The following is a 15853-nucleotide window of genomic DNA, read 5'->3' as shown; positions in this document are numbered from 1 at the left end:
TTAGGATGTTGGATGTTTAGATGACGAAGAAAATCTGTGAGAGCTGTGTGCCCGTGATTGCAAATAATGAATATATCATCAACATATCTTTTCCAAACTTTTGGTTTAAATGAGAAGGAAGATATGGCTTTCTTTTCAAAGTCTTCAAGAAAGATGTTAGCTAGCACTGGGGACAAAGGGTTGCCCATTGCCAGGCCTTATTCCCTCACCAAAATTTATCCCTAAGCTACCTTTAAAATTAATAGTCTCTGTTGTGCACTGTTTAGGAGGGTTCAGAAGAAATTTCTTAATTGTTTTTTCAGAGTATCCATTTTGTTTAAAAATAAGAGTGAGGTGATTCATTTCTTTTTGTAGTTCATCTTGTTCATTTAAGAGAGAACGTGCTCTGTGTCCTAAGGTAGATATAATTCCAAGTTTTTGTGGTGGAAAATGATGAGAAAGATTATGCAGATATCTATTGGTATGCGTAGGTTTTCTGTACATAGAGATTTTTAATCTTTCAGAGCATCGTGTAAGCATAACATCCGAAAAAGGTAAAGAGTTATTATTTTCTATATCAGCAGTAAATTTTATATTAGGATGTTGGATGTTTAGATGACGAAGAAAATCTGTGAGAGCTGTGTGCCCGTGACTGCAAATAATGAATATATCATCAACATATCTTTTCCAAACTTTTGGTTTAAATGAGAAGGAAGATATGGCTTTCTTTTCAAAGTCTTCAAGAAAGATGTTAGCTAGCACTGGGGACAAAGGGTTGCCCATTGCCAGGCCTTATTCCCTCACCAAAATTTATCCCTAAAGAATCTCTTCTTACAAAAATAGAAAAAGCAAGTTCACTCATTCCTAATCATTTGGCGAAACTTCTTCGTATTGAATCGATTTTTATTATAAATAATGCCAAACCTCCAACAGATAATATTTCAGTGGCTGAAAGAAAAGCCTTAAAAAATCTAAAACAGAACAGTAACATTATTATTTTACCTGCAGATAAAGGCAACTCTACGGTCATCCTCAACTCCGAAGATTACCACAACAAAATGCTTCAATTACTTGAAGATAGTTCAATATATTCAATTCTTCAGGAAGATCCTACAAGAGAATTACAAAACCGTAGAAACAACTTGTTAAAGACTGCGAGTGAACTTCCTTATAATATTCGCCTCTCATTACGCTCTCTACATCCTCTTATCCCACGCATCTATGGAGTTCCAAAAATTCATAAAGAAAACATCCCTCTTCGCCCAATTGTGGAAGGAATTGATTCACCTACATATAAACTTTCAAAATATTTAGCAAAGTACCTCAAGTGTTTCTCCAATAAATCTTCATCTTTCATCAAAAACACCACAGATTTTGTTTCTCATATTAAAGATATTCCCATCTAGCTAGTTTTGACATTATATCTTTATTTACTAACGTTCCTACGGACGAGGTACTTACATTACTACAGGACAAATTATCCAAAAAAATGTTCACTTTATTAAAGCATTGCATTCATTCTGGTTACTTCAGATATAAGGACTCCATTTACCAACAAAAACAAGGCCTGGCAATGGGCAACCCTTTGTCCCCAGTGCTAGCTAACATCTTTCTTGAAGACTTTGAAAAGAAAGCCATATCTTCCTTCTCATTTAAACCAAAAGTTTGGAAAAGATATGTTGATGATATATTCATTATTTGCAATCACGGGCACACAGCTCTCACAGATTTTCTTCGTCATCTAAACATCCAACATCCTAATATAAAATTTACTGCTGATATAGAAAATAATAACTCTTTACCTTTTTTGGATGTTATGCTTACACGATGCTCTGAAAGATTAAAAATCTCTATGTACAGAAAACCTACGCATACCAATAGATATCTGCATAATCTTTCCTCATCATTTTCCACCACAAAAACTTGGAATTATATCTACCTTAGGACACAGAGCACGTTCTCTCTTAAATGAACAAGATGAACTACAAAAAGAAATGAATCACCTCACTCTTATTTTTAAACAAAATGGATACTCTGAAAAAACAATTAAGAAATTTCTTCTGAACCCTCCTAAACAGTGCACAACAGAGACTATTAATTATAAAGGTAGCATCTCCATTCCATACATTAGCACAGTCACTAAGAAAATAGCTAAAGTCCTTAAAAAATATAATATCAGGACCTTCTTCACCACACTTCCAAAAATCCACTCTCTAATCAGCCATCCAAAACCTACTCATCACAACCTTAAGTACCCTGGAATATATAAATTGTGGTGTGATTGCAATATCCCATACTTTGGTCAAGCTAACAAATCTATCGAACAACGCATAGAAGAGCATAAGAGAGAGAGACATCTCATACAAAAGATCTCATGCAACTGCGTTATCCAGTCATGTTCTTTTTTCAAATAATCCTAATGATGACCAACAAAGCCACTCTGTATGCTGGAATAGATCAGAAAATATTTTTCGCTGTGAAGATGAGTTTGAAAGGAAAATAGTAGAATCAAGGGAAATCCTACTGAACCCGGTCCACTTAAATAATAATTTAAGTTATAACATCCCAGATAGCCATGCTGCAGTTATTCAATATTGGCGTTCACGTGAACTTGCACGCACAATTGCAACAAACAATGGCACGCCAGTTGGAACAACTTGAAAAATACAACGTTTTTATGTATCGATTATGTGAGGCAATTTGTACCTGTAATTTCCAGTTTGTTTAAATAATTCAATGTTTATTAGTATTCCTTTCCTTTATAAATACCTGAAGAAGGCTGCTATATGCCGAAACTAGTAGTATTTATCATTAAAATCTTTATATGTTATCTCGGTCTTGGAGTCATTAAATCTATTTTTTTTTCAAATATATATATATATATATATATATATATATATATATATATATATATATATATTATTATTATTATTATTATTATTACATGACACTCCAGGGAGTCCAAAGACTCATCGAGGGAGGGTACCTACTCTACAACTCTGTCTCCACCACTCAATTCACCAACTACCTTCATCATCTATTCCAACGCCATCTACTGCCGACCACCACCACCACCACCACTAGTATTTTCACAATCACAAACATCCATGCCCATGGCAGGATTCGAATCCTCAGACTTTTGGCTGGAGAGCAGATACACAGACCACTCGGCCAACCAGCCGGCTACTTATATATATAGCCATTTTTATTACATTTAACTGTATTTTCAGTTCCTCATAAAATTGTTCAGAGTCCTCTTTTCTACTTTCTTCAGGAGCATATATTCTTATGATATTTAAGTAGCTTCTATTTGTTTTTAATTTAACTGTTATAATTCAATCATTTACAAAATTGTACATTTGTATTCTATTTTTCTATTTATTATCAATTAAAATGGCCACTCTCCTATATACCATAGTAAAACTATCTATATCTTTTGTGTTCCCTTAATTTCTTTTTGTTTCTGTTATCACAGCTATATTAATAGCTTTAGTTTTTGCTAATTCTAATTCTAAACCCGTTGTTGTTATGCTTTGTACATTCCACCTGGCTACTTTTAAAATGTCCAAGAACGATTAATAATCATTTACCTTTATTCTTTCTTGGTCATTTTCCATTGTTTCTGTCCAACGAATTTTCCAGTAGAAGCATCTGAGTTGCAGAAATTTTACTTGGTATGGTAACCAGCCTTATGCAAAACTCCCTACCTAGAGGATTGGGGTATCTCTCACAGTCTGGCACCTATCTCTCAATTTTTCCAGCTACGGAGACCCTGCCAGCGGCTTAGCTACCACTGGCATTGCATGCACCAATGACCTCTTGAGGTCATTGGTGCATGCAAGTTTCTTCACCACATCAAGGTGGAGATACCATTCAGGAATAGAGGAAATACATGAAATATAATTTAAAAATTTATGCAAGTTAAAACCTGGTATTTATCATTCAAGGCAATCATTTCATACTTCAGTTCTGTGGATTCAGCACCATTTTGAAAATCTAAAACCACTACCCAATATCATCTTTCCACTCTCCAGCCCAAACCGAGACTTGGCCTAATGGACAATCCGGTCTGCCCAAAACCTTACTTTGCTGGTTCAGACATTGTGATATGATGTTGCTGTCTTGATGAATGATATCTATCCATACTGTTCTTGGTTTCCCTTTTGGTCTTTTACCAAAAATTTTACTATTTATAGTTCTTTTAAGAATACTGTTATTTTCCTTATAAAAACATGTCCTGCCCACTGCAGCTTTTTGAACTTGATGAAACTAGATTTGTGGGTTCTTTATAGTTGATATAACTCATGGTTGCATCTAATTCTACAGAGATCATTCACTGAGCCAAATATTTTCCTAAGGATTTTCCTTTCAAAAGCTGAAATCAGATTCCCTACCTCTGGTGTAAATATCCAGGTTTTACACCCATAAGTAACAAATAAATGAATTACATATTCATGCTTTATTCTTCCAACACACACACACACACACACACACACACACACACACACACACACACACACACACACACACACACACACACACACACACAGAGAGAGAGAGAGAGAGAGAGAGAATAAAACTCCTGATTACCCCTCTTTATTTGATTCTGCACTTCTACTATTTCATATGGTTGGCTTATCATTATTCCAAGATTAATGCAACAAATCCACTTTTTCTATTTCAAGGTTACTAATTTTCACACTTGTTTCAGTTAACTGATTCTGTTTGTTATCAATCTTTTTTTTCCCCCATTAATTTTTAGCCCTATCTCATGTACTAATTTTTCTAATTTCAATATATGTTGCTTCTGACAAATTGTAACATCATTTTCATGTTACTACAATCTGCAGTGATTTATTTATTGGATTGCCTTTTATGTATGAGGGGTGGAGGCTGAAAAATTCTGATAAATGTCTAGAACAAAAATATTAAAGCAACTGATATAATCAAAAGAAAGCACATATCTAACCCTTTACCTCATGTTTCATCAAATTGTGGTAATTTGTTCTTTTTCTTTTAGGATATATGATCACTTTATCATTTTTGTTCTAGGTGTTTATCAGAACTTTTCAGCCCCTCTCCTCATATAATGTATTCAAAAACTAAGCTGAAATATTGAAGCTAGACTATCAACCAACTTGTATTAATCCTTCAATTACTGAAAAGGGATCTACAAAATCATTTTGTATTTTAACCTATGCTTCTGAATTTACCACTGTTAACTTTGTGGGTTTTACCAGCTTATCTAGTATTCCAAAGTGTATCTCATATAATTTTTCTCCATTAATGCTGTTGCATGTTTTTTGGAAATCAACAAAAATATGAATATTAATATCAAATTCTCAAAATTTCTTTAATAATTGGTGAACTACATGTATCTGATTAATTGTAGATTTGCCTTTCATGAAACCTTCTTGGTATACATCAAATATCTTCTCCATAAATTGGTTTAATCTGATCTTCAAAATAGAAGTAAATACTTTGTATGTTGTACATAATAGGAAAATACTTCTATAATTTCCTCAAACTGTTTTGCTATTCTTTGTATATATTAGGCAGATCATATTCTTTCTCCATTTTTTGGGCATCTGCTCTTTCTTCTATATGATTAAAATAAATTAATGTCTTCTAGTTTCTTTCCTCCTGCTTTCATCAATTCAACAGGAATTTTATCTATTCCTAGAGATTTATTCTTTTTTGAATGAATGTACAATATCGCTATAAGATGTTGCCTTGATAGCTCTACAGAATCATCTGCAGTTGCAACTGATACATAATTTTGGGTTACAGAAGTAATGTTCCTATTTCTTCTTTGTTTGTTAACATGTTTCATTGTCCATCTCTGGATATATCTAAGCCCAGACTCATATTCTGCTTTGATTTGTTTAATTATGTTATATGCTTGTCTAAGATCACCCCTCCTCATTTCTTATTCTACTGTGCATATTATTTCATTAAGGACTAGTATTTTCATCCTTTGACTGATCTGACCTGCCTCTCATCTCGGTTCTTTATATCTTTCTTCTTCCATCCTAACTAGTCTTATAGTAAATTCTTTGCATGTTTTTTTTTTCCTTTTTACTATTGCTTAAGAACATTCTTCATAAACCAATCTCTCTTCCTTATTTTCATATCCCAGAGTTCCTTCTGCAATATTCAGAATCCCTTTTCTAATGAGTCCAGCTTTTTTCTATATCTTGTTCTATATATTTTCAGCTTCCATTTTTTTATTTAATTTTACATCAGAAATTGGTTTTAACTTAATCTTCTTTAAGCTTCTACAAAAAACTTTAATGTTTGTCCCCCCCACCACCACCACCACTGAGATTCTGCATCTATACTTAATTTGGATGAGGCAATAGTCTGAATCACAGCATGTCCCTGTAATAATCTTAGACCCACAATAATTGATGCAAATCTGATCTTAAAAACACGATCAATTTGATTGACCTCCCTACCGGCCAAGGTGGATGAAATAGTGAGACCAATTGCCCTTCTTATCCATGTTATTCAACGAGTGTTACAGAATCATATCCAGATTTAGCTGGACATCTATAGACGTCATGGCCAGTTGGCAGGTTAAAGTTGCACTATCTAGGGATATCCATCTCCTTTTATGGATGCCTTTATCAGGAAAGCATGTATAAGATATAACCATATTTTCACTTACAGCAAAATCTATCATTTTCTGTCCATTATCATTAGAGTGAGTATGTAGACTATGTTTTCCAATTGTTCCTTTATACTTATCTTTCTGTCCAAAGTTGGCATTGAAATTTCCAATAATCATTTTTGTCATTAGATGGTGCTGAATCATGCAACATCTACATTTTACACAAAGAAAAAAAAAATCCTTTTCCTTCTGTTGGTGCATGAGCATTTATAATCCCTAAATTAAAAAAAAAAAAAAAAAAAAAAAAAAAATTGCCCTGATTCTTACTGTACATAATTTTTCATTCACGTCTAAGATCTAAAAATTTTTAAATGTCTATCTACTAAAAATGCTACTCCAAATTTGTTTCCTTGATTCATTACTACTTAAAAAAAAAAGTGAATTTTCCAAAATTTTGGATTTCTGTTCCAATCCATTTTGTTTCTTTTACTACCACTAATTTAAATTTTATTTTTTTTTTAATATGGATTTCTGATATGAGTACTTAGATGTTCCTGTCTTGAGTTCCATATCCCAAAATCATAATCCAATAGCTGCTTCTTGAGTCGTGCCAGTTTGAAGCTTTTTTTTTTTCCTTTCTAGGTAGTAGTTTTTTGGGAATGGGGTGTTAGCCCATTGAAATAGGGTAGACAAGCTATAACCCCTTAGCATCGTGTCTAGGTCTATATGGACCATGGCTACTTATTCAGTATATTTGGAGCAACCCAGGAATCAAGTTCCACATCAGGGATTCCTTTCATCCACCATGCAGAGGGATGCATCTGATAGGTTTCAGCCAGAAAACTATGCAAAATAATAATGTGTTATTTCTCAGGTGAAATCGTTCCATAACATTTTGTTTGCCTTTGTGCTGGAATATAAAAGAACTGTGTGAATAATGGAAGGAATAAAATAAAAGGAATCCATTATCCATAATGTTTTAATCTAATGAGACTGCAAAGCAATCAAAAATCATCTGGCTACCATTTCAAACTACAACTAGTGCCTAATTCTGCCAATACAAGTGGTATTTTTTGAGATTCTAAATACCAGATTTATATTCCACCCAGTCAATGTGGAATTATTATCAGTTTGAATTTTCTCATTAGAAATGCAACACTCATAAAATCATCATTGAATCAGGTTAATTTCTTTGTCTGCTAATAGGTCCATATATTAACAGTGATTTGAACACTAAACACCATTTGTGAAATCCAGTTGTGAAGTTTATAACTGTCTACCATACGAACATCTCTCTCTCTCTGTGTTATACACGCATTTGTCATCCCAGATTTTAATTTAATTAATGGAAATATTGTGGTAATTAAATGTTTTTGTCTCACTGTATTGCTGAAAATGGTGTGATTGAAACAAACAAAAACTGAATATCCTGACAAAATTTTGTAAGAATTTCAGATACCAAATTTGAGTGAAATCCATCCAGTCACAGTCTCAGAATAACTTGCATATAGAGAAAATGAGATATCAAAGCAAACTGCACATAATAACAGAAACCTTTGAGGTTGTCTGCATCTATTGTTTAATTAAAAACTTTGGTCAGTATGATATTTCAATCTTCTAGAGCACTTCCAACTGCATCAACTTACCACAGGATTTGGTCTTCATCTAAGTCTTTTCCTGTCATCTTGGATTAAACAACTGTTTTGTTAACCATTCCTCTCCAGTTTAAGAAATCAAACCTGCCATCTTAGATCAGTTTATATTTCATTGAATGTTAACAATGTCATGTTCCTTTCTAATGACTTCATTTTTAATATAATTCTGCCATAGATGGCATCTGTTCAATCTCCTAATTTTTCTCAACTATCTGTGGTCTCTAGTCTTTGATCATCTGCTTTCTATCCAACCCCACTCTCAGATCCATATATTAGCAGTGGTTTGAACACTAAACCAGTGTAGTATGGCTAATTTCTCTATTATTCAACTGGGTCAGTCACTACCATACCAATAAGAAATGAAAAACATTACAAAGTGCATTATATATATAATTATTATTAACGTAGCAATTCAAAATCACTAATTCCCAAAACTTTGAGATATTTCAGCCATTAGTGTATAGTTCAAATTAGGTTGATCACAAACAATTTCATAGCATTCCTTGAATAGTCACTCTAATTTATAAGAGTTCATGTAGAAATTTTTACCACTGGACTATCGATGCATATAAGTGGTTTAAGCACGGGCTGAATGTTTTTAGGTCCTTCATGTGGGATGGTGACTGAATTTCTCTAAGTCAGAATAATACCATCTAGCCAAAGCAACGATATTGTTCATGCCTCGAGCACTGACAGGTAGTGTTAGTAGGAGTTGTTTTTCATACTGTTATGGAGCAATTGAACTGGTGATGAGGCCATTAGAACAAAATCATTAAGGCAGCTGCTAAGATTATATGGCTGCTACTTCCTACAACACACCATTCAAGAATGACATATGGCCACCACATGATCTGCAGAAGACCTAGGTACTGGTCTGGGTATCATGCTGCAGTCTAATTGACTTCAGTAGTTTTTCAAGTATTCTCAATGAGATTCATACATTAAAGGATGCAGGCTGGATCTAACTACAGACAGGAATTTTCATTTGGCTAACTTACTTGACCAGCAGAATCAGAGCAGTATTCAATGTCTAGAGTCTGTCTCAATAAGAGTTGCACATTAATTTCACTGAATACTTCAATTCTTGACTGATGATCTTTTGCTTGATCACCCAAAACAACGGCAAGATCAAGTTGCAGTGATGACACCTCTCAACAGCCATTGTAAAGTTTTGTTTTAATTCGATAGATTTTCCTGGTCTGTGCCAGTTTGGAGTCAGATGTTAGTTGCTGGCAAAAACTAGATATCAGCTCTTAACAACTTAACAATATAAGCACTTAGCAAGCACAATGTCACTAAATGAATAACACAGAATGCAAACATAACTATAATAGGTGGCAAAATCAGCTGGCAAGCAAAACAACTCAAATTTTAAGGTAAACACTTACATGATCTACATATGGTTGAGGGTCAGGTACTTCCCAATGCTCTGGTATGTTTTCATATCTGAAGCACAATAAAATAATAAGGCATTCATTTAATAATCTCCTTTCAAAAATACAGAACACAAAAATATGTTCAACTTCAAAATAAGGTTTAATTATTTGATCTGTACTTAGAATTTATGAAAATATGGCTGTATTTGATACTACTTTTTAATGTTAATAATACTGTTCTTGTCATGAATGGCTTTTCGAAATAAAAAAATAATAAATCCTCAAATGCCATTTATTCTTCGAAGGGAGTAGGCAAAGCTCCTTTCATCCCTAACTTTTTTGAAGATTATTAGCGTGCCAGTCTCCAGCCTTCAGCTAACACTGCTGAGATCAAGCATATCACCAAATACTGTAAAGATATCCCTTGAAAGTATGACAGACAATCTCATGGCCCTGAATTATAACAGGTATATGTAATTTCTAAAATAATTTTTGAGATGCGGGATTAAAAATCACACATTTCTATACAATACTGTGCCAAAGATCAAATATTTGGATGACTTAAACCTAATCCATAATGATATTTCTTCTGGTGATTAGCACTAAGGAGATATAAGCTATTACCACAAGATTACATTGGGCACCTATGATTTTTCAATCAACTGAGCAATATAAAAATGTAATGACATTTTAGAATATACTGGAGGATTCTAGAGTATTCTAATATTAACTAGCAACCACTAATCTGAGAGAGTTATGAGAAAAATTAGAGTGAAATGATGGTATCAATCACAGAGTCATATTAAAAATATATTATTAGAAAGGAAGGAACTTAACATTATTGGCATTCCGTTAATATGGGGTTGTATGGTTACCTATCTGGGTGGACTGACAGAAGTGCAAAGACTAAAATATAAAATCTAACAATACTGAACTGCTGACAAATTTGGAAATTGACAGGAAGTTTGTAATAATATAAATTTATCACACAGCACTATGATAGTACTAGGTGATATATTTGTTTTATCCATATCTATACATTTGTATTAGCATATGATAAATATCATTTTTCATTGAAATAGCTCTCAATATTTCCACTATTTTCCCACTGATACTCATTAAAGGCCAAAATGGTATAAGTTGCTAATCATAATTTGGCAAAATAATTCAAAAATTGACTGCAAATGGGAAATTCTGAAAGCAAAATTTTGTGCACCAGTTACTAAGCATGTCCATTCCTTTTTCTGACTAATGTGCACAGCTTAGAGGGAATACTGATGAATAAAATCACTTTATTTCTCATTAAAAGTCTTCTTCCTCTTTCAAGATATAGGCTAAAAGCCTGGTTCGGCATCAGGTCTTCCTGTATCTCTTTTCCCTTTAGGTTTATACTTTACTTTCTCTGGTAACCTTCCTTCTTCCATTCATTGCACATATTCCCTTCAATTTAGTGTTCTACTATTGCCTGTATTTGTAATTCCTTCCATATTTCATCATTTTGTATTCTATCCATTCTTGTAGATCCTTTAACTGCTCTAAGAAATTTCATTTCAGCTGCTCATATTCTCCTTGCATCTTTTTTGTTCCCTCTCAATCCAACTTCTGAACCATTTAGTGTTGTTGGTATTGTCATGACTATAAAATTTTAGTTGTTTCTTTCCTTGTTTTGCCTTTTGTTATTCATCTCATATTGTCACAGATTGCTTGAAAATGGTGTAATTTATTATCTACGTCATTAGCTATATCAAATGTTATATCACACTCTAAACATTGAAATGAAAATGTGTTACTTGTTCTCGAGTTTGATTTTCAATTACTATTTTAGTTTGTATGGAATATTTACCCCAGAATGGCATAATTTTAGTTTTCTTTAGTGAAATTTGCAAATTGTATGCACTAGTTAGTTGCTATATGGTGAACGGTGAATAGATCTCTGAAGGGCCTCTTCTGATTTTTGTATGCTTGATTATCTGCAAAAAAACAATGTATTTACTGTTGTACATCGATTGAAGTTTATTCCTGGGTTGACTACAGATTTCCACTTTATTAGATCATATATATATATATATATATATAGAGAGAGAGAGAGAGAGAGATTAAACAAGGTATGAGAAAGGACTAGATCTTGTCAGTTGTACAGTTATGTAAGCTCTTAATTGCATTTAACATGTTCATTTGGGACACTCACAGTTCTCTTATCACCGACCTAAACATCTGGTGAAGCGAGGGAAACAGCATTTGCCTCTGGCAATTTTGGGCCTGTATCAAATGCGCCACTTATTGCAATGGTTTTTTCGATTGTAAAAAAATTATGGAGGAGGAATAAAAAGGAATGTTCTTTTTCAGGATAGATTAGAAAACAATAATTAAAGAAAATGATGTGTTTGATTATTAGATTATTTCAGTATTATATATATAATATATATATATATATATATATAGTCCACACGGTTAGCCTAGTGGCTTTGCGCCTCACAACCATATGCCTGGGGAAGGAGTGTCCTAGGTTCGATTCCCGTCGGAGACGTGAGGAGCTGAAGGATCTTCATCAGCCATAGCCAAGTTAGCCGGTCTTGGGCGCAGGCAGTAGGGTTTTTTCTGCCAGTTTATCTGGTGTTTTTCATCCCGCAAGCGGGCAACCCGGCCCGTGAACACACAGGGATACAGCCAAGAATACCTCGAGGCATAGGAGTGACCATTCTATCCTCGTATTTCAGTTACGAAATCCAAGCATGCTTGGAAGGTTGTGGGCCTTAAAGGCCTGTTAAAGCCATTGGGATATATTTATATATATATATATAAAATGCCAGAGCACATGGGGTTGTGCTGGCAAAAACTGGGTGAAAGAAGGACATTCTACCAGAGATGAAAACTTGGATAAGATTGTGGGCTGAATTGCCAAGAGTAGCGGTCATCTGAACAGAGTACCTGAAATGAGAACTAGTTAAAAAAAAAAAAAAAAAAAAAAATCTAGAATGTTGGATGAGAGAAGAGGATTGTCAGGAATTTGGGTAGAGAGTTAAATGATGAGTTTCAAGTCATTGCTTACAGCAAAAATCTCAGCCTCTCTTCCAGCTTGGTCAGTGAAATTTGAAAAAGGAAGCCAATTAGAATTATGGACATTGAAATCATCAAAAAGGTCACTTCAATGTTTGGAAATTGACTATATTATGAAATCAAGCTTTGAAGACAGGAAGCCAAAAAGGTTGGAATGATTTTCAAAACTGAGAGAACGGCAGAGGCAGCAGATGAATGAAACAAAATGTGACAAAGAAATTTCCAAGTCACCTGAGATCAAAAAGGCAAGATTCTAGTTTAGGTATTCTTTGACAAGGAATATCAAATGCACAAAAGCAAAAGTACTGCCCTTATTGCAGGAGTATAATTTGGACAGTTAAGATGAGCTGTGGTTGATTTAGTAGAAACTTGAAGTTCAGTCAGAAACAGAGCATCAGGTTTGGATGACTGAAGATGATGATGATGATGCAAGTCATTTAAGTTACTGTTGATGCCACGGATATTAGTAAAGTGAATACGAAAGTTTTTTTGCGTGATTTTTCAGTTAAAACTTTTTTTTGTTGTTGAATTTTAGATAGAGGTTTGTTTTTTAGTTGAACTCCTGAGATACTAAGTCTATTTAGACTTTAGTGTCATGTTTGATGTTACAAAAATTTAAGAAAAAAAGGAAAACATGCAATGGGAGAAAAGACTCTTGAACATGCTGCCCATACAGAATAATGTATTTGTGAGCATCCAGCTCACAAACAACAACATTGCTCGACAGTGGCACCTGCATACTATTACATGGATGCAGGAATGACCTGACAGTGTAGATTATATATCATTTGATCAGGAAGCCTCCCACAAGATGTTTTACCATCTTCGGTCCATGCACTAACTGGTGGTCAGCCTGCAGAATTGCTTAACTGCTGTACTCTCTAAAGGTATCTATCATTCATGCTGCAGGTCAAAGGTTGGGGTGAAGAGAAACCAGAACCCCTGCTCTAGGAACCAAACATAGCTGTTACAACTCCACAATAAGCAAGGTCATGGTATTTCACCAGGCAATGAAAGTTATCTACCACCTGTTTTCGTTTACTGTTTCAGTATCAACATTATGTCAACATGGTAATTCTCTATATTCCTCCACCAGTTCCACTTCTTTTCTGCTAATAATTCCAACATTGGCGATGCCTATCTTATGATGCTGAGTTGGACTTTGTTCCAGTAGGTAACTTTCTGCCTGGGTTAGGGAGCTTGAGCTTGTTTAGTGGAGGGTGATTGTATTGTTATGTTAACACAATACAATCTGGTGTCAGCTAAATCCAAAACTTCCAGCCCACCCTCATTCATGAAAAGGTGAGGATTAATCAATAAATCAGAAGCCCTTTTAAATTCTCCTCTCTGTTAAACTAGCTTTGACCTATAAACAACCCTGATGACAATTCCATTTAAAGAAATTAAACTGAAGTCTTTTCAAGCAAAATGGTATAGTGAAGAAACCAGTGTCTGATTTCTTCACAAGTCGATGACTACAGACTTAAAGCCCTTCAGTAATCCCACAAAACATTCGAATAAAAGTGTAAGCTCTAACAGCCAACTGTGGGTTTCAGAGGAATGTCAGTATTGTAGATTTTTGGTGAAACGTAATTATTGAATTAGAAGGGTGAAGTGACCCGAGTTTCCATTTCAACTCAATTGGCCAGTTCTGCATATTGCCAAGATTACTGGTTTCTGCACGAGTCACCCAGGTAGAAATCTAAAGCAGAGTAGGATGAAGGACCTGAAAGAAAAGCTATCTTTGAAACACAGTCACATCACCCATCATCACCAACAGAACACATGTAAACTGCATGTGTTCTGAAGACCAATGTCTGTATGTGGGATGAAAAACCCAAGTTTCTGGGGGAAAAAACTTGGATACCTCCGTATAAGATCAGCTAACTCACCTTCAATTGAAAAAGTCTGTATAAGGACTCCCCTCATTAAGAAGAATCAAACCCAGGTCTTTTCCAATCGAAGGACGCAACGTTCTGCTATTCTTCCCATTGCACTACAGAGGCAACTATATAACAAACATATGTTCCAACAACAAGATGTTCATGTGGAGAGAAGACACAAGAAAAGCCTTATTGACTATAAGCATTACTGGTTTTAAGAACCAAACCATGTAGTTTCAGTGGCAAACTCTGAAGAATAGATTGATTGAATAGCTAGGGAGGTATGTTGAGAAGTTGTCTGCAAGGATAGAAAAATAAGAACATCATGGTGGACACAAGAAAAATAACAAAGCATACCAAAACTTCTTAACAAATAAGTCAGCAGATGCCTTACATACAAAACAAAATGTAAGTGCTAAGCTATGTGTGTGTGTAAGAATAGCTAAATATAGTTTAGCACTCTTACATTTCATAAAAGTGAATGGAAGACTTTGGTAAGAATGTAGAAGATAAATAGAAGGAAACCAGCAAAGTGTTCTGCAATCTATTGAAAAGGCTTAGAAATCGAGGAAAGAGTACTGTAAAACGAATTAAAGATGATAAACAGGAAATCTATGTGTCTGAGGTAAGTAACTTAAAAAACTGTTAAATGAAAACAAGCAGTAACAGAACAGTAGTAGAAAATTTTCAAGAGGAATGCAAACAGAAGTATATACCAAAACTTCAGGTAGAAAAAGCCATCAAAAACCTAAAATATAGAAAGGCAGCTGGAGTAGATGATATTAGCCCAGAAATGCTGAAATATGGAGGTATGAAGTTTTGCACTACATAATTCAGAGGGCCTGGGTCACAAGGCTGAATTCCAGATGATTGGATTACAGCTCTCATAGTTCCCATCTATAAAAAATGGAATAAAGCTGAATGCATAAATTTCTCTGCTAAGTGTTCCAGGTACAGTTTATGCAAACACACTTGGGATGATGCTGAGAAAAATTATAGGAGAGATAACTCGGTAAAAAACAAGCTGGGATCAGTCATGAGAATATGACAAGGATATGAGAAATCCGAAATTGCCAGCTTATCCTTGTTCATTCAGTATCCAGGTAGATACCTACTAAATACAATACTTAAGTCATTATATCAAAGTTGCCTATAAACCCATTCAAACCATATACAAGCTCTTTCGATTGCCAAAAGACTGGAACACATTCTATAAACATCCAGGTTTACATCATAACATGAGCTATCTTACATAGGTCAGACCTGCATGTTATGAATAAGAATGATGCT

At 34.4% G+C, this 15853-nt stretch overlaps 1 protein-coding gene across 1 annotated transcript in view; it reads right to left on the bottom strand.

Annotated features, from left to right (window-relative positions):
* The window catches only part of eIF3b (eukaryotic translation initiation factor 3 subunit b), a 242628-nt gene that overhangs the window by 149204 nt on the left and 77571 nt on the right, over positions 1-15853 (bottom strand). Inside the window, exon 4 of the mRNA XM_090410856.1 lies at positions 9636-9693. Within this exon, the coding sequence (XP_090266982.1) occupies positions 9636-9693 (58 nt within the window). The remainder of the gene's footprint in view (positions 1-9635; positions 9694-15853) is intronic.

Source organism: Typopeltis vanoorti, chromosome 21, assembly GCF_054136105.1.
Source record: "Typopeltis vanoorti isolate ZY-2024b chromosome 21, IOZ_Tvanoo_1.0, whole genome shotgun sequence".
Lineage (NCBI taxonomy): Eukaryota > Metazoa > Arthropoda > Arachnida > Uropygi > Thelyphonidae > Typopeltis > Typopeltis vanoorti.
The sequence above is the reverse complement of the archived record's forward strand: the minus strand, read 5'-3'. Positions and strand labels throughout refer to the sequence as shown.